Source organism: Lissotriton vulgaris, chromosome 7, assembly GCF_964263255.1.
Source record: "Lissotriton vulgaris chromosome 7, aLisVul1.2, whole genome shotgun sequence".
Classification (NCBI taxonomy): Eukaryota; Metazoa; Chordata; class Amphibia; order Caudata; family Salamandridae; genus Lissotriton; species Lissotriton vulgaris.
The window spans coordinates 1,431,268,710-1,431,293,127 of NC_141695.1; the positions used below are offsets into that span (position 1 = coordinate 1,431,268,710).

Below are 24,418 nucleotides of genomic sequence, written 5' to 3' on the forward strand. Positions count from 1 at the left end.
CCTGACTATGGTTACCCCAGATTTTTTGCCTTGTGTTTAGCTGGTTTTCGACTTAGCCTGGGGCCCTGATTAGCAGGGAACCAGGCCAACTATCTGCTCTCTCTGTAAAATGGATTCCATGTACTCTATCCTCATGGCAAAATACACCTGAATTATTATCTCGGACCCTTTAAAGAACTTGTACCGATCTGTACTACTTATTTGACCCCGTTGCTTATCTATAATATTTGTATTATTGATGTTCATGACTGTACTGTTTGCTCCTCTGAACTACCTGTTTGACTATGCTCCCTCCCTCATGTATCCCTTCTGTGTAAAGCGCTCTGATATCTGCAAAGATCTTGTCTGCGCTATATAAAACTTTAAAAATAAAATAACTAGATTGGCTTGGGTCACCTTATCAGCCCCTGTACAGAGCACTATAGGTGCCCAGGGCATAGGTGCATCCAAGGCCTACCAGGGGCTGCAGCATATCTTTTGCCACCCCTGGCTGGCTATCTTAAATTGACACAACTGGCTGATCACTCAGCTGGGGCAAGGTGGTGTAATCACCCCTTGCTTAGATATAGTATGCCTATATATAAACCTGTGAGCCACTCCTACGGCAGGCCTTAACAATCCTGAAGGCAGAGTGCGTGGTTTAATGTGAGATGGTGCTCTAGCATGAGCTGAGCCTGTCAGCAGATGTCGGGACCAATTCCCGTAGCTGTTCCGGGATAATGCCAAACCATATACTATTAAGTGCATTATAATCCTCGCGGTTATATGTCCACTTTGGTTTGGCTTTATCAAAACATGTCGTGTAAGGTGTCATACGAATTGGAATACTACCCCCTCGCCAGTCCTGGCGACGGGGGTAGCATTCCACCCCTCTAGAGGGGACGACATGTTACTTTACTGGAATGCGGTTGATTTAAAATGAGCCTTAGATCCACAAAATGGATGCCTCTGCCACAGACACGGGTCTGGCCTCCTGCTGCTGACCGAAACTCAGCAAATGGTGGCCTGGACAAAGGGTTTCCTGTCGCAGGGCGGTGTCAAACCACCCCAGACAGGAGATAGTGGATTCTAGCAGGGAGGTTTCAAAGAAACCAGACACTGCCTGGGGAGCATAAGGCTGCCCCTTGCATAATCCGGCCAAACCGGTTCTGGGGCACACCAGCCCCAGTCCCAGCGCGGCCTGGATAAAAAAAAGGGGTGTAACCACCCCCTTCCTGGGTCCCACCCATAGGAGGGGACCTAGCAGGATGTCCAGCCCACCAGATTCGAATAAGAGTGGGAGCAGTGCCAATGCAACTCAGATAATCCTGAAGGAACATAAGAAACGGACTCTGGACCCTTTGACATCCTACTCAACGTAGAAGACTGAAGAATCTCCCTTGTGGTCAAGGAGTGACCACCCTGTGCAAACAGGTACCACCCAGCACCTCGACCCTTGCTTTGTTGCAGTTCCCGCCGGAACTCGAGCGACAGAGAGCGACAAGATCAAGCTTGCCTGCCTTCCTCCAGCCCGATCCACAGTCCCTGCAGAGCTGAGACCCGTGGAGGCGACCGGAAGCGTGGGGCACGCCATCTTGAAAAGGCCACGAGACGCTGACCGTGCAGCCCACGAGTGACCCTCGAAGCTGTACACCGGGGTTTGAGAAGCCCCAACCCTGAGCTACACTTGCACCAAAGCTACCCCCTCCACACTCGACGAGTGCTGCGTGGGGCCCTTCTGATTGTGTTGGCTCGACGCTTTGGCTCGGTCACTTGCCAGCTGGCTTGTGGCCCCTGTGTCGACGAAAACTTGAAAACGACTTGCTTTTCTGGTTGCTCCAGATCTGCACCAGCTCCTGTGAAAAGGAGCCCCCACTCTGACCCTCCTGGTCTGAGTGAGAAGCAATCTCCCGGTTCCGCGTGGATTGCTTTTGCCAAGTGCTGTTTGCTGCAATCTTGAAGCCGACGGTGCTGACGGCGAGAGCCTGCGTGAGACAGATCGTGACCTGCTCCTGGACGTCGCAGATGCCCCAGAGCCCACGTGACAGCGGAGAGAAGCCTCTCGACAACCATCTGATTGCGCCCGACATTGCCTGGTTCCGTCCTGGTTCCCCCCTGGTCACTGCTGAGTGACCCAGACTCTGTCCCCCTCTGCTTTCAGATTCATCTCGACTTCGATCCACCCTTGGATCACACCGGACACTTCTGCTTCCCATCGCCTGCAGCTTCTCCAGCTCCAAGCACCAAGAACCTGCGTGTCAAAACCCGACGCCACTTCGACCCTGTGCACCCACTTCCTGTGGGTGAGGTAACATTGCAACGCCGGTGTTCCTACACTGGTACACACCTCTAGGGTCTGTGTCTTAAGTTTTTTGTTCCTCTAGGTTCAGCGGAAGTATCTTTAAACTCACTTTGTGTAACTTTTACGCACCATTGACATTGCATTGGTGCAAGCCGCACTTTACGTGCTGCACCCAAGTTCTGCGGGCTTCTCCCGACTTCAGCATTGCTAGTCCTGACTGCTCCCAGCAATTCTCTAGGCCCTAGGCCTAACCACTGTTCGATTGGTATCTCTTATACCACTTTTTTAGTATATGGTTTGAGTGGCCACCCGCCCTCATCCATAATTGTGCAACTTTGTATGTTATACTGTGCTTTTGATTTAACGCTTGTGCCCCTTTGCTCATAAAGAGTACTGGGGATTAATTTAGAAATAAACACATATATTTTTATAATATATACTTGTGTGGTGTCCTTTCATTTGGTATTACAGGATTGTATGTGGTAAAACAGCTCGCTTAACACGACCTCTTAAGTTAAGCCTTTAAGGCTGCTTAGTCCATGCTACCCCTAGGATAGCTTGTCTACAAGGTTGACTTACAACCAGACACCATAAGGGATTGTTTGGACTGATACAAGGCGGTTCCAGAATTGGAAACACCACATATCAGGCCAACTTCTCACACATAGGTCTTCTTTTTTTAATTGCATTTCTTAACCCTCTTTTCATAGTGTATTGGCTTACTACTGGCACACGCAAATGCACTGTTCCATAATCACTCCTGCTGCATGTTTTTTGTGGTGTACAACACATTATATGCAGAACTAGATTGAGGAACCAAATCAATTTTGCTTGGTCCACGGACCGGGCGCAAGTCCATGTGTGGAGGGATCTCTCCTTTCGATTCCTTATTGCTGTCACATGGTAATATTTTTGTGTGTGTGGCTTGTGAAGGAACTCTGCTTTCTCAGAATATATCCTTTTGTGTCGGATGCTTTTATTTTGTGTTTTTTTTCTTGTGGGGATGTCCCAATTGACAGACCGTTGAGAAATTCTCTTGACATTTCTTGACCTCCTTCCAAAAATAAATCTGAAAAGAGAAAACTATTTTTCTCACAACTATCACCTGTTGAATGTCGACCACTTACGAAAGCATTAAACTCGACTTCATGCATTTTGTTTTGTCTTGGAAAAGATTTTGGTATATTCTAGTTTACTTTAACGCTAATTTGTATATGTGTATACGCCTCTCCTTCTCTCTCTACTCTGCACCACTCTACGCCATTGTGTTCTATCCTGCACCACCCCGCTCTGCACCACCCCGCTCTGCACCACCCCGCTCTGCACCACCCCGCTCTGCACCACCCCGCTCTGCACCACCCGACTCCGCATCACATCCACCCTCATCTATTATGTGGATAATGTTCTCACAAGTCATGTGGGAGCTCTTGTTACTAGCTTCATAATGCAATTCTGATCGCTTTCTTTTTCCTACTCTTGTTGCATTATATTTAAGTAGTAAATTTGGCCCCTCGGTCCCTCCAGGTGAGCATCTGTGGGCCATTCATTGGTTCTTGGCATACACTAAGTGTCCGTTGCCTACTGTTAATGTTACTGCTTGCATATATCTACACATGAAATCTTTTTCTTTATAGCTGATGACATGGTCCCCATATTGCAGCACTATATGGTGGGCTGGTTTTGCTTGTTATTGGCAGATAGAACATGAAGCTGATGAGCGTTCAGGCTCAAGATAGTGCAGCTGGGTTTACTTCACCAAGGAAGAGGGATCTTCCTTATTGAAGCATTAGCGGGTAGGGAACAGCATTGATGTTGCTGACATTAGACCAATAGTAGTATTTAATAGCTTCCTTCCACAATTGAGAGCTCTCTGGCACCGCTGGGCTCTTCACTTCTGTTCCTCCATAGCAGTTCCTTTATTCCAGGTTCTCCCTTCTCCTTGTCCACCATTCGTCTTCCTCCCATCCCTGCTGAACAGGAGCTGCCACAGACTTAGAGCAGTAGCAGAGCAAGGCATACTGGGATAGGGCAGCCTGCATTAATTGCGACATGGCAGATCACCACCACCGCAACGTATTCCTCACCAAGCCAGGTCTTAGTGAGTAAAACAATATGGCAGGAGCTTGCATGGCACCATGGATAGAAAATACCTATATGGTGGGATTTATGGAGTTGTACAGAGGATCAGAATCTTCCTTCCACCCTCAAATACATTTGAATCTAGTAGTGTGCCTGAAATATGAGAGCTAGGCTAATTCTTATTCTGTAACATTTGAGTGCAAGTGAATTGTGCTGATTTTACTGGAAGTGCTCTTGTTATTATGTCCGTGGAAGATGCATTACCTGTGCCAGTGATGTAGTACTCGAGTGTGCACATTTCTGATGACTTTCGATCTTTATTTTTCTAACATTTATTTTTCTTTAATTCCAATTGCTTGCAATCATATTTTTAGCATCTGGCTTTTTTTTTTTTTTAAGAAGTATGCATTTTCAGATAATAGTAGAGCTCATTTGAAGAATTAAAAGTTTGGCGTAATGAAGGATATGGAAGTCCTTTCGACCACTGATGGTGACCATAACCCCCTATTGCTTAACATGGACTCATTATGGTCCAGCAGCGGAGACCCTCACCTTGTAGCTCCAACTTTGGCAACTGTGGAAGTATACCCATCCACAAGCATCACGCATCAGACATCCACAGGCGTCAGCCATCCACAAGCGTCAGGCATCCACAAGCGTCATGCATCCACAAGCGTCAGGCATTCAGGCCTCCAGAAGCATCAGGCCTCCAGAAGCATCAGGCATCGGACATCCACAAGCATCAGGCATCCACAAGCATCACGCATCAGACATCCACAAGCATCACGCATCAGACATCCACAAGCGTCGGGCATCCACAAGCGTCGGGCATCCACAAGCATCACGCATCAGGCTTCCACAAGCATCAGGCCTCCACAAGCATCAGGCCTCCACAAGCATCAGGCCTCCACAAGCATCAGGCCTCCACAAGCATCAGGCCTCCACAAGCATCAGGCCTCCACAAGCATCAGACATCCACAAGCATCAGGCATCCACAAGCATCAGGCATCCACAAGCATCAGGCATCCACAAGCATCACACATCAGCCATCCACAAGCGTCAGCCATCCACAAGCGTCAGCCATCCGCAAGCGTCGGGCATCCGCAAGCGTCGGGCATCCGCGAGCGTCGGGCATCCGCGAGCGTCGGGCATCCGCGAGCGTCGGGCATCCGCGAGCGTCAGGCATCCGCGAGCGTCAGGCATCCGCGAGCGTCAGGCATCCGCAAGCGTCAAGCATCCGCAAGCGTCAGGCATCCACAAGCGTCAGGCATCAGACATCCACAAGCGTCAGGCATCCACAAGCGTCAGGCATCAGACATCCACAAGCGTCAGACATCCACAAACATCAGGCATCAGACATCCACAAGCGTCAGCCATCCACAAGCATCAGACATAACAGCTCTTCTGCCGGGCCTTCCTTCCCTGTCCATTCTCGTCTCTGAGCCCACAGCAGAAGGCGTGCAGTGCGTTTTATTTAGTTTACTGTCCATTTCAAACTGACTTTGTTGGTCAAAAAAGGATAAACGTCTAACTCGCCCCGACTGGAATCAGACCCCAGATACTTCTTGTTGCACGCAGAAATATGTGGTGTAGTTAACTTGCTGAGGTGCCTTCACTTCATGGCTGGATAGAAAAGAGACTGTAAGGAGGCAGTCAAAGCAATGAGCGCACTGGTAGTCCGGCTTCTCAGCACTCACTGTGCCCGCCCGCTCAGAAAGCACAAAACTGTCAGATAAGACGCTTTGCCTATGTGCAGGAACTAAGATCTGAACTCAGGTTTTGTGCCTTTGAAGCCAGAGGCCACACGTCCGCCTCCTTTTGTTTGGTTACAGTGATTAACATCTTAGAAATCATTTATATTAGTAGCATAACGCAGGTGCTCGAGGGGACGCATTGAAACCTTGAATCAATATTAAAATTGCACACAGTAAATTCTTCGAATACGGGATGTTTACTGTCGCCCTCTATCTATCGATCTACCTATCTATCGCCCTCACTCTTATCTATCTATCGCCCTCACTCTATCTATCTATCGCACCATCACAGCATCACTCAGGGGCACAACAACATCACCATACGCTACCACAGCATCACTGAACGCCACAGCATCACTCGTCACCACTACAACATCACTCAGCGCCACCACAGCATCAATCTGTGCAACCATTCAACAACAACTGGTTCAAATATGTTCTCTCAATGTTTCAAGCTTTATTACAAATGTCGCAAAAAGATGTTAATATTTCACTTCTGTTCTTGGATTTTCGGCACAATAAAATACAATGATTTAATCTTTACAAAAGTTATTTACAGAAGTTTAAGCTATTACCATTATAAATTACAATAACTTTAAGTATTAATTATTTAAAAAAATTAAAAGCCATTGTTATTTGTAATATCAATACATCTAAGTCACGTAAATACAACACATACTGCATTACAAATGCTACAGGTGTCACATTTGCAAAAGTTAAAACTATTGGCATTGCAAATGACAAAGCTATTAATTTCGCTATTTTCAAAACCAACACATAAATAAAAAATGTGTAATTTACAATACCAATAGCTCAAACTTTCCTAATGCAAGACCTATTGCATTGCAAATGCTTGTTTTGTTTAGATTGATGAGGACTCTGCAGTTTCCCCACAATTTAATGTTTTCCAAAAACATGACACAGTATTACTTCAGGCTGGTGGCAATGCAAGATCTATTGGCTTTGTCATTGCTTGTTATTTCTTTGCTGCGCCCAAGATAACTCTGTACTTAAGTTTAAAAAAAAGTGTCTTCCTTTTTTAGGACCATCCAGGCTTTGATGACTGCATCGTTCTTATCACAGCAGGCAGACCTGAGCAGCATTGTGGAAGAAATTGAGGTAGGATATCTTAAGTCCAATGTTTTTGTTCGCTGTAGAAAACTAAACAGGGCAAGAGACTATGTCTAAGAACTAACTGCAACTACTTCAGCTGACTTTTGATGTGGAAAGGATTTTACCAGCTACACAGTGTATCTGATAATGACTGGATGATCAGTGCCCCCACAAGTATATTGAATTTTCTTCTGAGAAGGCAACTCAATTTTATACTTTGTTTCTGATAGGAGAAAATTGATAGATTTTTAGGTCTCGCCTACGACAAACGCGCTGAAAGCGCGTTCTCGTAGCGAGAACTATAGTCGGCGTCTCAGTAGTCTGAGAACGACGAAGCGAGACAAGACCTGGCCGCGCGCAGCGTTTCCCCATAGGATAACATTTTGCGCGTGGCCAGGTCTTGTCTCCACAGCATGATGGCAGAAAGAATCAGATCGCGCCGCGCGCCTCGTGGAATGCATCTGCAGAGGTGCGCGCGGCGCTGATAAAGAGGCAGGCTTTGCCTCCTCCCGCCCGCTGTCCGTGTCCCACCCGCTGTCGTGTCCCGCCCGCTATCCGTGTCTTGTTTTATTAAGCCTTTTACAGTGGTTAAGCTGTAAACTATAAAAACAGTCCTACCTATGCCATCAGACATATTTCATCATAAAGTAATGAAAAGGGGGACAGTTTCAGCGGTTTTACCACAACTCTGCTTCCGTGTAAATATCCTCGACCCCAGATATTTTATTTTGTGTACCTCCCAGAGGCCAAGGTTTGCAGCGCCCTCGTGTTTGCGTCTGTTTGCGAGGTACTGTCAAAGAGCTCAGGGACTTGCAAACAAAGATGCTGACGGGGTCTGCGTCGATAATGGGGACGACGAGCCAACATATTAACAGGGAGCGCCGAGCTGAGGGACTGTCTTGGCTCTGAGAGTCCGTGCTCGAGACGAGCCATGAAAACGTTTGCCATCAAACATCAACATAGTGCAACGAGCAGCATACAAACATATTGTTGTCTCCTCATAACTCAAGAGTATTTCTGTAGCATGCAGAAGCGTTTCGTCTGTCATCCTTTCTCCTATACATTCAACTGACTGACTGCTCGCAAACCTAGGGTGACCCCTCAGTGCGACAGTGCTGGAGAGGATACACCACAAACTGAAATGAATGTGTAGTCGCCTGCCCTTGCGAGAAGCTGGGTAACATGAAAGTAGGGGAAGAGGGAGTGCTTTACGCAGTTGAAAGTGTTGCCCCTTTTAAGAGCCACCATGCTGCCTCACATTGTCACCCTCAGAAATGTAAAGCTTAAAGGCCTCTGAAACTGAAAGCTTGAATGCATTTATTCACACAGATGCAGTAGGTTTTTAACACCCAAAACGTATTTGCTGAAAGAGAAATGTTTGACTGTATTGTCCATCCTCCTAATGCAAAACATATTTTGCATCTGAATATGACTATAACTAATGTGGTCATGTGACCTCGTATGACAAGAAAAAAAGTACATCATGCCGAGCAATCCAATACAACTTCTAATTTAGCAGCAGCACTTGGATGGGCTTTAAAGTTTGTCATTTACACCTAGTAGATTAAGAAGCTCGGTCTCGCTCTTAATCTTGTTACTTCTCGCTCCCCACTCCTCCCTGCATACTTGTTTTATTGCTGACGAAGCGCGCAGTTTTCAGAAGTCTTTTTTTTTTTTTTTTTACCGATTACAGAAAAGCAAATTGCAATACAAGAATATTCTATGCTCGTTCGTCAGTGCCCACACTCTAGTGAAACATAATTTCACCGACCTCGATGATGTAGCCTCAAAAAATGAGGAAAAACTATCTTGACCGGGACACTGTCCAATTCCAAAGAAAAAACAATGCACTTTGCTTGTTGCATTCATTGACAAAGGATTCGTGCCGAGCCACTGATTTAATCAGGGCACTGAAAAGCTTTGTGTGTCTGCTTTCTTTCTGCTGTCACTTCTAAATGTATATTGTGAACCTCGGGACCTAGGAGGCGGATAACACAATGGGGAAAGGAGGCTGTGCTTTGATTAGAGATTAATCAGGACAGTGGGTATTAACTGGTCGGAAAAACGTTACTTAGGCAACCGAGATTAGATGCAGCGAAAGAAAAAAAGAGTGGTATTTTCAAAGGCTTCTAATGGACAAACACGGCTCCGAGCTTGGGTATTTCCGGTTATTAATGGCCTGCTAAATTGAACGACCCATAACTTCGTCAGGCCTCAGTTCTTCCACCCAGTCATAAACTTACAGGAAAGAATACGCCAACGAAAAGTATTGCCTGAACGTAATGATTATGTACAAATGCCTCATTGCAACAGAACATGTAACGTCAAAGGGGTGCATAGGCCCTGTCCGTCTTTCTGCTTTCTCTAAAACCCCAAAACTCACGGTGTCTCCACCTACCAACGCAACTGCCCCAGACTATGTATCTTTAATGGAGTTTTGGTCTACCACAAACGCTGGCTGTCGCTCACAGGCGTTCACTCCCTCACGTGTGGAAAAAGGCATGTTTTTTTAACCGTCCCCCCTTTGTAGTTCTATTCACTTCTAATTCTACTCACTCAACACTGATAAATGCCTCAGAGAATGTGCGTGCATGTTTCACCCCTTTCTCCAGCCTCTCCGTCCCAAGCTCTTTGTGATCTGCAGCCTTATTGTATAAAGGGTGAACCTCACTTGCATCACAGTGGTGAAAAAAGATGAGGAAGGTGGCAGGAAACAACATATTGCATTTGTTATTGAATATTTTCCATGGGGAGGGTAAGGGTGAAGAATGTGTAGGAAAGTGGCCAGCTGACAGGTATATTAATTTGGGTGGTGAAAAGGGGTGATAGTAAGAGCGTGGTAGGAATGGATGGCAGGACACTAGGTATACTTGTTCATGCACGTACAACGGGGGTAGGAGTCCTGAGGGTGGTTGTGGCCATGTTGTGCATGGCTCTCCCAGGACTCCTCAACCCATGCACTGTGTATCGTAGAAGACGATCTGGGGTGGAAGAGCATAGCTAACACAAAACTGTAGATACTTTTGATAAAGGAGAAATGTTTTGTTCCAAGAGTCTGAGTGACATCACAGACAACTTGAGCTTTGCTCTTATCTCATTGTCTAGTTGAAATCTCTCCCACCGCCTTGATCAAAATAATTCTGTACAGACATTTACCCATCTATTATTCTCTGTCTTCTATCACATCAGTATATTTATACCTGAATGTGTAGTTTCTTGCTAAACCCCTGACCTGTTCAGTACTGTTTCTCTGGTCCTTGTTAGTCGCACCACCATTGTTCAGCGAATTTACCCTACAGAATTGGCATCACACAGTCAAGTATGTAAAACCAAAAGGATCATTCATTGGAAACCAGAATGCTTTTACTAAGCGGCCAGTATTCCACTTGAATGTGGGTTTAGGTGCAACTCGTATAATTTCCTAAAGTGACATTACACAAAATACAGCAAAAGTATGCGTGATGCAGCTTGCGTTAAAAAATTACCTGAAGGGTGCGGTGTGTTCAGGTAAAAAATTGAAAATCTAATTTCGAGTTGATTTTCAGTTGCTTGCAGTCAAAACATGGCTGCTTGCATTCAAATTTGTAGTGTTGCACTCAAAAAATACCCAAATGGTTCACTCAGGTAAAAATCTACCTGAAGGTTTGTCGACAGCCCACGTTAAAAGAACTGCTGCTTGTGTTCAAAACGCTACTGGTCGCATTCAGATCTGTAGTTCTGATCTAAAAAATTACCTAAATGGTCCACTCACGGAAAAAAATCTTCCTGAAAAGCTGCTCATGCTAAAAAATTAACCGAACTGTGTATCTTGTGTTAAAATGTAGCCCTGAAACTACGCAATGTGGCATAATCTGTGTAATTTTGTGTAAATGTTGTTGTTATTGCCGTTAGTGCACACTTTCACCAGGCATACACACCACCACCCGTCAGTGCACGCTTTCACCAGGCAGACACACAATGGCAACTGTCGGTGCACGTTTTAACCAACCCACTCCTCCAACCGTCAGTGTACACTTTCACCAAGCATACACACCACCAGCCATCAGTGCACGATTCCACCAGGCACACACACATCACCAGCCATCAGTGCACGCTTCCACCAGGTACACACACCACTAGCCATTAGTGCATGCTTCCTATAGACCCACACACCACCAGCTTCATCACCAGTCAGTGCATAATTCCATCATGCACACATCACCATCCGTTAGTGGACGCTTTTAACAGACAGACACACAATGCCAGCTGTCATTGCACGTTTTAACAGGCACACTCCTCCAGCCGTCAGTGCACGTATTCACCAAACACAAACACCTCCAGCTATAAATTCATGCTTCCACCAAGCACACACACCACCAGCCGTCAGTGCACGCTTCCACCAGGCATACACACCACCAGCCGTCCGTGCACGCTTTCACTAGGCACATGCACACCACCAACTGTCAGTGCACGTTTTAACAGGCACACTCCAGCCGTCAGTGCACGCTTTCACTAGGCAAACACACCACCAGGTATAATTGCATGCTTCCACCAGGCGCACACACCACCAGTTGTCAGTGCACGCTTCCACCAGGCACACATCACCATCCGTCACTGCATGCTTCCACCAGGCATACACACCAGCAGTTGTCAGTGCACGCTTCCACTAGGCACACACACCACCTGCCATCATCACCAGCCGTCAGTGCACGCTTCCACCAGGCAGACACAAACCGCCATCAGTGCACGCTTTATAGGCACACACACACACCATTAGCATCAGGCATCCACAAGCGTCAGGCATTCACAAGCTTCAGGCATCCACAAGCGTCAAAAATCCAAAAGTGTCAGACATACACTGGCACCCACAAGCGTCAGGCACCCACAAGCGTCAGGCATCCACAAGCATCAGACATCAGGCATCCACAAGCGTCAGGCATCCACAAGCATCAGACATCAGGCATCCACAGGCGTCGGGCATCCACAGGCGTCGGGCATCCACAGGCGTCGGGCATCCACAGGCGTCGGGCATCCACAGGCGTCGGGCATCCACAGGCGTCGGGCATCCACAGGCGTCGGGCATCCACAGGCGTCGGGCATCCACAGGCGTCGGGCATCCACAAGCGTCGGGCATCCACAAGCGTCGGGCATCCACAAGCGTCGGGCATCCACAAGCGTCCGGCATCAGGCATCAGACATCCACAAACATCAGACATCCACAAGCGTCGGGCATCCACAAGCGTTCCTTTCATAAGCTCTCTGCCATCCTCGTTAGCTTCAAATGTTTCGGGTTCCTCACAAGGCCCCTCCAGCTCTTGCCTTGCTACATTTTAAATTGCCACAGCATCACTCAGCGCCACAGCATCACTCAGCGCCACAGCATCACTCAGCGCCACAGCATCACTCAGCGCCACAGCATCACTCAGCGCCACTCAATGCCACAGCATCATTCAGCACCACTGAACGCCAGAGCTTCACTCAGTACCACAAAATTACAGAGCATCACTCTGTGCAACCATTCAACAACAACTGGTTCAAATATGTTCTCTCAATGTTTCAAACGTTATTACAAATGTCACAAAAAGATGTTAATGTTTCACTTCTGTTCTTGGATTTTCGTCACAATAAAATACACTGAACATAATCTTCACAAAAGTTATTTACAAAAGTTTAAACTATTGCCATAAATTATAATTTTTATTTAAGTATTAATTATTTTAAAAAAATTAAAAGCCATTGTTATTTGTAATATCAATACATCTAAGTCACGTAAATACAACACATATTGCATGACAAATGCTATAGGTGTCAGGTTTGCTAAAGTTAAAACTATTGGCATTGTAAATGACAAAGCTATTAATTTCGCTATTTTCAAAACCATCACATAAATAAAAAAATTGTCATTTACAATACCAATAGCTCAAACTTTCTTAATGCGAGACCTATTGCATTGCAAATGCTTGTTTTATTTTGTGATTTTTATTCAGACCATCCCTTTGAGTGCATTCAATACGAAATTCAGGTATTTAAATGTAAACTGACGTATGTTTTTCAAATAAATCTAAAGGTAACAGCTACGTTTGAGATGAACAAATTCCTGCTCATGATCTCATGTCAGGATTCAGATTTCGCCATCCATAAATCGAAGTACATTATTTAAATGATAATTTTGACAAGGGTAACATTTATCTGAGGGCGGTGGATGCTTTTTAGGTAATCTGAAGAAGAATGATGCAAAGTTGCAAACCATATAGAGTCACACGGGTCACATTTGAGTAGCCCTTGCTTGTAATGTATTTCTCCTGAAGAGAAATGTTTGGATGCTCCATTCAAAGTCCTATATTGTCCTCGGTAATAGATATAAAGGAATGCTTTTGCTTTTGAAAGTATACATTTTTGTTTTGTGCAAAATTAGTGCATTCATTTTGCATTGCTGATCGAGCCCTTTGATATTTTTGAGGAACTGCGTGGCAAGACTTCGAACAGCACAAGCAGCAAAGGAGCACTTTCCAGACAATTTTTGTTCATTGCAGTCGCCACTCCTTAAACACAAATTCTTGCTCTGTAATGTGCAAGGACATGTCCTATGATGTTTCGATGACATGTTGGTCCTTTCTGCTGTGTTTTGACTAGTAAGATCAAATTATAAGGGAATATTGTAATTCCTCCTTTTCACATAATTTTCCAGCTTGAGCTACAACTTTGTCTTGGGATGTGATTTACAGCAAGACAAAATTAATTTTTAAACTATTACGGATTTGTTGAAGCATTCTTCTAGAACATACACAAAATTGACTCCCTACAGTTGGTGATTCAGAAAGAGTTTATGGATGACGACATTTCTGCTAGTTCTGCTTCACTATCCTTTTAACGTGTTCAGACACATCTGAAGTCTTTTAGCTCTGTATGAGTAACCACTTATTATGCAGCGTGATGAATAAGGTTGTCAGAAATGAGGGTCTCTAGTTGGCAATGGTTGCACCTTGCCCAAGTAGGGACCTTTCCTTCTAGTCAGGATAAGGGAGTTGCACTCCCAAAATAACCCCTGCTCACCCCCTTGATAGCTTGGCACGAGCAGTCAGGCTTATCTTAAAGGCAGTTTGTAAAGCGTTTGCCCATAACCAACAGTAATACAGTGTAAGCACTACAAAAGGACACCACACCAGTTCAGAAAAATATCCAATATGTTTTTTATACTCAAGACGACCCAAAATTATAAAAAGCCACAATACAGTACTTGGGCATCTTCAGTTATCAATATTACCTTGAAAAACAGTTCCTTGAAGTTGATAGCTCCCTCCGGGGCTATCACGGCGTCGCAAACAAACAAATCCAAACAGTTCTGTCTGACCGCTGCGTCGCGGGCCAGCTAAGGTGTCTGGAAGACCTGCAAAACAGTACCTTTAGAAATGCAGGGCGTCGGCGACCTCTTCGTTGAGCTTCCGAAAGCAAGGCGTCGCAGGCGTCTGTTCCGGGGGTCAGAGCAGGAGTCGTCGGCCCTTGAAGTCACACGCTTTGCAGATCGAACTCCTCGCGGTTGAAGTCAGGTGCTGCAGTGCGGCGTGCAATGCCCTCAGATAAGGGTGCGAGCAGCGGCTCGGTGGCGGCGTCAGATGGCGTCGCCGGTGAGACCAGGGTCGCGGTGCTAAGTGATGCAGTGCTAGCTGTGGTGCTGGCAGGTCATGGTTCAAGGAGCTTCGTCGTTGTTGCTGAATCTCTGTCGTCCGCGGAAGAACTGGAGTCGATGGAGTCGGCATTGGTAGGCCAAGGCTGGGGTGTGGGATGAGGGCGGTGCGTCATGTAACTTAACGAGCGGCGCCCTCGTACCACGGTGCCAGCAGCAGCCTTGATTTCGGTGTGGAGCGTCGTAGGGGATACCAAGGCGGCGTCGTGAGGCAATGCGGAGTGCGGTGCCCAGAGGTCGCGGTGCAAGCAGCTGTTCAGTGGTGGCGTCAGCAGGCGCCTTCTGTAAGACCAGGGTCGAATTGCGACAGTGCTCTCTACGGTGCCTTCAGGACACAGAGTCCGCAGCGGCGTCGGGCTGCTTTTTCTTCTGTTGCAGCACAAAACACACAGTTCCCAGTGGAGAGGGCAGAAGAACTTGAAGTCTTTGCTTTTCCCGAGACTTCTTGAACAGGGGGCAAGCTCTACCTCAAGCCCTTGGAGAAACTCACAAAATAGTTAGCAGAAAGTTCAGTCCAGTCCTTTCACTGCCCAAGACATAAGCAGCCACTGCAGGCCAGCACAGCAAAGCACTCAGCAAAGTGGTATTGGCTCCTCACAGCTTCTCCAGCTCTTCTTCTTGGCAGTCTTCTTGTCCCAAAAGAGTTCTAAAGTTCGGGGGTTTGGGCCCCAATATTTATATCATCACGGTCGCTCCCCCAGCACTCCACTCGCTTCACGGAAGCCTTGTGCTCGCTGCCTGCCTTGCCTGCTGACTGCCGTCCTGCTTTAGCGCATACATCATCTCACTGCGCTTGGTATCGTTTCTGCCCGCATTGCTTTTCATAACTTATTGCTTAACGTTAGAGCGCTTGTTCCTCGTTTGTGCTCGCATTGCTACATTTCATTAACTGTTAAAGCGGCGATTGTTATTGTCGGTGAAGCGTCTCTTTATTTACTTACTTACAAGAATCCTTGAGTGAAGCTCCGGCTGTGCCCCACTTTCGATTTGTTTCTGGGCGGCCATTTCGATTTGTTTGTTATTTCACCCGTGTCTCCTCCCAGACCCCGCCTCCCAGCTGACCCTCCCACACACTGATACACTACACCAGCCCCGTCCTCTCTTTCCCTGTGACCGTCTGGACTCCCTCCATCACGGTCGCTCCCCCAGCACTCCACTCGATTCACGGAAGCCTTGTGCTCGCTGCCTGCCTTGCCTGCTGACTGCCGTCCTGCTTTAGCGCATACATCATCTCACTGCGCTTGGTATAGTTTCTGCCCGCATTGCTTTTCATAACTTATTGCTTAACGTTAGAGCGCTTGTTCCTCGTTTGTGCTCGCATTGCTACATTTCATTAACTGTTAAAGCGGCGATTGTTATTGTCGTTGAAGCGTCTCTTTATTTACTTACTTACAAGAATCCTTGAGTGAAGCTCCGGCTGTGCCCCACTTTCGATTTGTTTCTGGGCGGCCATTTCGATTTGTTTGTTATTTCACCCGTGTCTCCTCCCAGACCCCGCCTCCCAGCTGACCCTCCCACGCTCCACCCCCTCCACTATCCATTTATGTCAGATGTCCCAACGTGCAGCGTCCACGCGCTACGGCCGCGCCGAAGGTGCGCCAAAGGTAAGCCCGTCTACGCCCGTCCGCGCCTGGACCGCGCCCAGCGCCAGACCCCCTGGTCCTCGTACCTCCCACCTCCCCCGCATTACTTACGATGCCACCACCCTCCTAGCCCTTAACCCCGGCCGTTCCCCCATCTGCGTCCAAGCCGCTCCTGGACACACCCATGGACCCTTCTCTTGCAACTCCTGCAAGTTCGACGGCACCAAAACCAACTCCTCATCCACCGACGCCAAGCAGAGACCTGACACCAACCACCTAAAATGCATCCTGCTCAACACCCGCTCGGTCCACAGACACGCCATCGAACTTTGGAATCTACTAGACACCATCTCTCCCGACGTCGCCTTCCTGACAGAAACATGGATGAACGCCTCATCAGCCCCTGACATCACCATTGCCATCCCGGAAGGATACAAGATCATCCGTAAGGATCGCACCGACCAAACAGGAGGAGGCATCGCTATCGTCCATAAGAACTCCGTCCGCATCTCAACCAGCTCAGACGTCAACCTAGTTAGCGCCGAACACCTTCACTTCCAGATCCACACCGACCCCAAGACCACACTCAGAGGCACTCTCATCTACAGGCCTCCAGGACCCCGTGCAAAATTCAGCGACGTTATCACCGACTTCATCACCCCACACGCCATCCCCTCCGAGGAATACATCCTACTGGGAGACCTCAACTTTCACCTGGAAAAGAGCAACAACAGCAACACCACCTCCCTTCGGGACAACCTCGCCAACCTCGGACTCAAACAACTTGTCTCTACGCCCACCCACATCGCAGGTCACACGCTCGACCCCATCTTCACCTCCAGCAAACATGTCTCCTTCAGTCACACCACTACCCTCCAGTGGACGGACCATAGCTGCGTACACTTTTGCTACAATAAAACCACCACTCGCAACCGACCTCAACCCACTCTACGAAGAAAGTGGAACAAAATCACCATCGACCAGATCTCCTCATCGCTTCTTCAAAACCCAGCTGCCCACTCCTCAAACCCCGACCAAGCAGCGTTTAACCTCACCCAATGGCTATCCAACAGCGCCGACATCCTAGCACCGCCGAAAAAACGTCAAATCAAACTTGGCAGCAAAAACGCCTCCTGGTTCAATGATGATCTTAAGAAATCCAAGAAACTCTGTCGCTCCCTGGAGAAAGCCTGGAAAAAAGACCCAAACACCAGCACCAGGGACGCCTTCAAAATTGCCACCCGCACACACCACCAACTGATCCGGACTGCCAAGAAAGTCGCATTCAAAGACCGACTAGACAACAACGCCCACAACAGCAAGGAACTATTCAACATCGTCAAAGAATTCACCAACCCCTCAGCCAACTCCAACGACATCACCCCCTCTCAAGCCCTCTGCGACTCCCTAGCCTCATTCTTCCACAACAAAATTGCAGACATCCACAACAGCTTCGACATCCAACCCGGAGACCATCCCACCCAATCTTCTGCCGTACCTGCACCCCCCTCGAACACCCTTAATAACTGGAACCCAATCTCCACCGAGGACACCATCCGCCTGATGAACTCCATCCACTCAGGATCCCCCACAGACCCATGTCCTCACCACATCTTCAACAAAGCAGACTCCATCATAGCACCACACCTCCGAGACGTCATCAACTGCTCCCTCAACTCCGCCACCTTCCCGGAAAGCTGGAAACACGCCGAACTCAGCGCCCTTCTGAAAAAACCCACAGCGGACCCCACCGAACTCAAAAACTACCGCCCCATCTCGCTCCTACCATTCCCGGCCAAAGTCATCGAGAAAGCCGTCAACAACCAGCTCGCCGCCTTCCTCGAAAGCAACAAATCCCTCGACTCTTCACAGTCCGGCTTCCGAGCCAAACACAGCACGGAGACCGCTCTCATCGCAGCTACAGACGACATTCGAACTCTACTAGACAACGGAGACACAGTCGCCCTCATCCTCCTCGACCTCTCCGCAGCCTTCGACACAGTCTGCCATAGCACTCTCCTACAGCGCCTCATTAACACCGGGATCCAAGGAAAAGCTCTGGAATGGATCACCTCATTCCTCACCGGAAGAACCCAGAGAGTCCGCCTCCCACCATTCAAGTCCGAGGACACTGAAGTCATCTGCGGCGTACCCCAAGGTTCCTCACTCAGCCCCACCCTCTTCAACGTATACATGAGCCCCCTCGCGACCATCGCTCGACAACACAACCTCAACATCATCTCCTACGCAGACGACACCCAACTGATCCTATCACTCACCAAAGACCCCAACACCGCCAAAACCAACTTACATGAAGGCATGAAAGAAGTAGCAGAGTGGATGAAGCACAGCCGTCTGAAACTGAACTCAGACAAAACAGAAGTCCTTATCTTAGGCACCTCCCCCTCCGCTTGGGACGACTCTTGGTGGCCAGAGGCCCTTGGAAAAGCACCCATCCCGACAGACCACGCACAAAACCTGGGCATCATCCTGGACTCCTCTCTCTCGATGAACAGACAAGTCAACGCAGTCTCATCTTCATGTTTCAACATCCTCCGCATGCTCAAAAAAACATTTCGCTGGATCCCCACCGAAACTAGAAAGACAGTCACCCATGCACTGGTTACAAGTCGCCTGGACTACGGAAACACCCTATACGCCGGTATCACCGCAAAACTCCAGAAAAAACTCCAACGCATCCAGAACGCATCAGCCAGACTCATACTAGACATCCCACGCAAAGACCATATCTCTAGCCACCTGAAAAACCTCCACTGGCTCCCCGTCAATAAGAGGATTACTTTCCGACTCCTAACCCACGCTCACAAAGCACTCTACGAACTTGGACCCGAATGCCTCAACACACGACTTTCCTTCTACACCCCCCCTCGTCAGCTACGATCTTCCAACCAAGCCCTTGCTACCATTCCTCGCATCAATAAAACCACCATGGGAGGTAGATCCTTCTCCTACCTCGCAGCTAAAACCTGGAACTCACTCCCCATCCACCTACGTCTCACACAGAACCACCTAGCATTCAGAAAGCAACTTAAAACCTGGTTATTCGACAAGTAACTCCCTTCCCCTCCTCAAGCGCCTTGAGACCCTCTGGGTATGTAGCGCGCTATACAAATTTCTACTTGACTTGACTTGACTTGAAAATCCTTTGTCCTCTCAGGCAGAGAGTGTCTGTGCCCAGCCAGAACCAGCTCGGCCCTCTCTGGTGTAGCTTTCTGGCAGGAGGTGGAGACGGCATTGTCCGAGGCAGACCAGGCCCATTCAGGTGAAACGAATTCTCCTCCCCCCTACTCTGAATGCAGCCCAGGTCTATTCAGCCCTTTACTGACACACTTAGACTATCTGGAGCCACGGCTCCTCCCCAGCCCCGTCATCCAAAACCCAGACAGTCAATCCACAAACCCAGCAGAGGCCTACTGGATGGCTGAGCAAGAACATACCTACTTTCTAACAGTGGTATTTTCAAACATAATGTAAAAATCACCTTTACTAAAAGATGCATCTTTAGATTCTGAGTTCAGGCATACTAAACTTTATTTTTCTACCTAGTTCCCAGGGCCAGTTATGTTTTATAAGATGTTATAAACAAACTCACCATTCTGTCCTATGGGAACAGGTAGCCTTGCAATAGTGGAAAACAAAATTGACAGAAATTCACTATCAGGACATGCCACACACACCAGGGCATGCCCTACCTTTCACTTACACTGCACCCTGCCCACAGGGGTACCTTGGGCTTACCTTAGGGGTGACTGACATGTAAGGAAATGGAAGGTTAGGGCCTGGCAAGTGGGTACACTTTCCAAGTCGACATGGCAGTCCCAGGCTGCTCACAGGCTCTGCAATGGCAGGCCAGAGTCACATTCACAGGCTGTTTTTGTGGGTGCCACAATCCAGTGCTGCAGCCCACTAACAGCATGTGATTTACAGGCCCTGGCGCCCTCAGTGCACTTACTTGGGACTGACAAGTAAATCAGATATGCCAATCATGGAAACACAAATCCTTAACACAGTTTACAACAGGAACACTTGCATTTTACCACTGATGAGCAGTGAGAACGGTGCACAGAGACACTAAGCCAGCAAAAACAGAGTCAAAACCGGGAGGTCAGAAAGCAAAAACTCAGGGGGAACACGCCAAAAGACGCTAAGTCTAATAAAGGTGCATATGGTATTTCTTTTGTTGTTGCCACTGATATATTAGAAACCTAGAAAAGGCAACCATCACCATGTTCAAAGTGTTGCCAGAGCAGCTTCCTTGTCTTGTAGTCCAGAGGCTCCCTTGCAAATGCTTCCAATACTCTTATACATTCCTCAGATAGGTTTCTAGATCTAAGTAGACACCTGGGCACCTAGCTTGCCACTTGACAATGGCCTCCATTTCCTGCTTGTTCCAGCCTTATGGAGTTGCCGCCATTTGACCAAGTAACACTGCTGCAGCCCGGGTTTTCCTGCCCAAATTTTTCTTCTCACCGTTCTTGCCAACTGAAGCCCGGCCCACCCCAGGACCTACTTCATGCAGGCTGCAGCCTGACCGCGCAGCGGGTGGGTGCCCCGCTGATGCGCCAAAGGCAAGCTAGCCTGTGCCTGGACTGCACCCAGCACAACAAACCCTTGCCCCACTACCATCCAACGCAATACCGCAGCTGCCACAGGAACCAACAAACGCCGCACTACTCCTCCACCATCCTCTGCGACCTCGACAACATACACTGGCAAACACGCTGCTGCACATCCCCTGTACCAAAGTAAGACCTCTCTCCTGCACCCATTGCAACATGTCAAATGCTGACACCACCACCTCCAAACAACCGGTGCACACCACCACTGCACAGTAAATGTCCACCATGCTCCTCAATGTCCAGTCCCTTGGGAAACACTCCGTCGAAATCAAGACCTCCTCAACAGCAACGCACACAACCTTCTCCTCCTGACCGAAAAATGGCTCAACACAGACATCGCTGCAGCCACTCTTCCGGCTACAGAATCTTGCACCTGGACTGAATCCGCAACCCAGACAAAGGACTCTCGATCATCGACAAAAGCATGATTGACTGCATCACCTTTGGACAACAACTTCATGGAACATCTCCACTTCAAAACTAACGGACTACTGCGCCACCCTTAAGGGAACCCTTGCCTACTGCCCCCCAGGCCACCAATTAGAATTTTGCAACCACATCGTAGACTTCATTGCGCCCCTCTTCATCAGATCAACCAACTACTTCCTCCTCGGAGACCTCCACTTCCTCCTGGAAGACGCCACAGAACCTAACTCCACAACCCTCCTTGACGGCCTCCTCAACCTCTAACTCACCCAGCTCGTCCAAGGACCAACCCACACAGGCCACACCCTCGACCCTATTTTGTCCTCCAACAACAGGATCACAACCACCCACAATATCCTGCTTACATCAAACATTTCAGGATACCCGCCCACCTAGACTCTCCATCAGAAAAAGCAAAAGCACCATCAAGACCCTGATGCATAAGCTCTTAAGAAAACTGTACCAAGACCCTACAGGAATGTCTACCCAACCATTACAGGAACCAAGCTCTTCAATAATTGGCTCGCTAACTTCGCTAACCACACCGCTCCCACCAGAAACAGACCTGCAAAAACAACAAACGACCCAGCTGGTATGCAAAGAACTTTCGGTAGTCAAAATGCCACTGCAAACGACTTGAGAGAAAATGGAGCTTCAACAAAAAACCCACTGTTAGATCCGCATACCATGCTGCCCACAACCTCTACCTCTACCACCAACAACTACGCAACATGAAGGAAAAAGGCCATAACTCTCAGATTCAAAGCCAGTTCCAACAACGTCAAAGAACGCTTCACTGTCGTCGAGGAGTTCTCCAATCCTGCAGCTGCCAACATCACATCCCAAGCACTATGCAATGACCTCGCAAACTTGTTTAAACAGACGATTGCTAAGATATATTAACACATTTGACACACAGCATGATGTATCTCAGACCCATGCCCCAACTTCATATAAAACCTTAGAAGAACCATCATCTCCCCACGATAACTGCAATAATCTGCACCTCCATAACTAGCACCTTCCCGTCTTGCTGGAAAAATGCAGAAGTCAACACCCTATTGAAAAACCCAACAGCAGACCCTAACACCCTCAGCAGTTGCAGACCCATCTTGCTCCTGCCTTGTCCAGCGAAAGTCATGGAGAAAGCCATCAATATCCAACATGCAGACCATCTAGAGCTCCAATCCTGGACAGCACTCAATCAGGTTCTTGCACCAACCACAGCACAGAAACTGCTTTCATAGCAGACACTGATGACGCCAAAAGCATCCTCGACCAAGAGAAACGGCTGCACTCATCCATCTCAGCCTCTCCACAGCTTTAGATGCAGTCTCTGACAAGACACTCATCAGAGAGCTTCAGTATGTGGGTATCTGCAGACCGTCCCTCAAGTGGATATTCTCCTTCCTCATGGACAGAACTCAAAAAGGTAGACTTCTCCTCTACACCTCCGAACCCAAGAAACTTCTCTGTTGTGTCCCTCACGCATTGTCCCTCAGCCGAAAACTCTTCAACATCTGCATGACGCCGCTCACGGACATCGTAAGAGCTCACGGCATCAACATACTCCAACAACACACAGTTCATCCTCTCCCTTACCCGACAAAACCAGCAGAGCCAAAGCAAACTTCCCCAACTGCGTGAGCAGCGTCACTGCTTGGATGAAAACCCACTCCCTCCAGCTCAACACAGACAAGATCGAAGTCTTAATCTTCGCCAACAACCTCTTAACCTGGGACACCTCTTGGTGGCCCTGCGATCTTGGCCCCTCACCCACCCCTGCAGACCATGCAAAAAACCTCTGGATCATCCTGGACACCAACCTCTCCATGAGCAGTCAGATCAGCGTAGTCTCTTCATCATGCTTCCACATCCTGCGCATGCTACTCAAGATTATCACCAGTAGACTTGATTATGGAAACTCCCTCCAGATTGTAATCCCAGCCCATGTCCTACGCCGGCTCCAAATCCCCAAGAATGCAGCTGCCAGGCTCATCCTGCACATCACACAAAATAACCACATCTCTTGACACGTCAACAATCTCCAAAGGCTCCCAGTCTGGAAAGATGTAGGTTTAAGCTACTCAACCACACCTACAAAGCTCTTCACAACACCTGTCCAGCTTGCCTCATCGCCATCTCAACGTCTACCAACCCACCACCCCACCAGTCACTTTCGATCTGCGTCACAGGCAAGAGCACAATTCCCTCGCATCAAGAACACCAGAAGCGGAGGAAGCTCCTTCTCATACCTCTCAGCCAAGACCTGGACCAACCTTCTGAAACACTTAGGAACCTCCTCTGCCCTCATGGACTCTGCCCTCATGGACTTCCAAAAGACTTGGCTCTTCCAGATGAAACGGAATGATCTCCTCCTCCCCCTTAGACTTGCCCAACTAAGCGCCTGAATCCCCTCACAGGTGATTAGCTGCGTTATACAATTTCACATAAAATAAAATGCGTTGTCATTTGCAGATATTAGTTCTGTTGCCAGACATGTTGAATGCATGTTCATCTTTATATGCATTTATGAAATAATATTTTTCTTCTGTTCTATTTAGGACCTAGTGGCCCGCCTGGATGACGTCGGGGGAGTTTCTCTGCAATTTGAAGAAGGACTGGAAGCCACAGCTCTGTTTGTGGCTGCAACCTACACATTATCGGACCATGTGGGAATGGAACCACCATTAAAGGAGGTAATATGTTAACTTGTTAGGTTGTCTTTTATATACCTTTTACACTCTGGACCTCCATACTCCCTAATAACAGGTGTTACTGTTGCATGACTTAGTAGTGAAATGTTTCTGCAGGTTCTCCAGCAAATATGTCTGCTTGCTTTCAGACACACAAAAATCTCTGGCATGCACAGACTTGAT

At 47.9% G+C, this 24,418-nt stretch overlaps 1 protein-coding gene across 2 annotated transcripts in view; it reads left to right on the top strand.

The window, feature by feature from the left end:
- Positions 1–24,418, top strand: part of RPN2 (ribophorin II) — a 205,515-nt gene that overhangs the window by 21,072 nt on the left and 160,025 nt on the right. For both annotated transcript variants that reach the window (XM_086932229.1, XM_086932228.1), the window contains exons 5-6: positions 7,158–7,233; positions 24,104–24,238. In XM_086932229.1, coding sequence (XP_086788355.1) covers positions 7,158–7,233; positions 24,104–24,238 — 211 coding nt within the window. The remainder of the gene's footprint in view (positions 1–7,157; positions 7,234–24,103; positions 24,239–24,418) is intronic.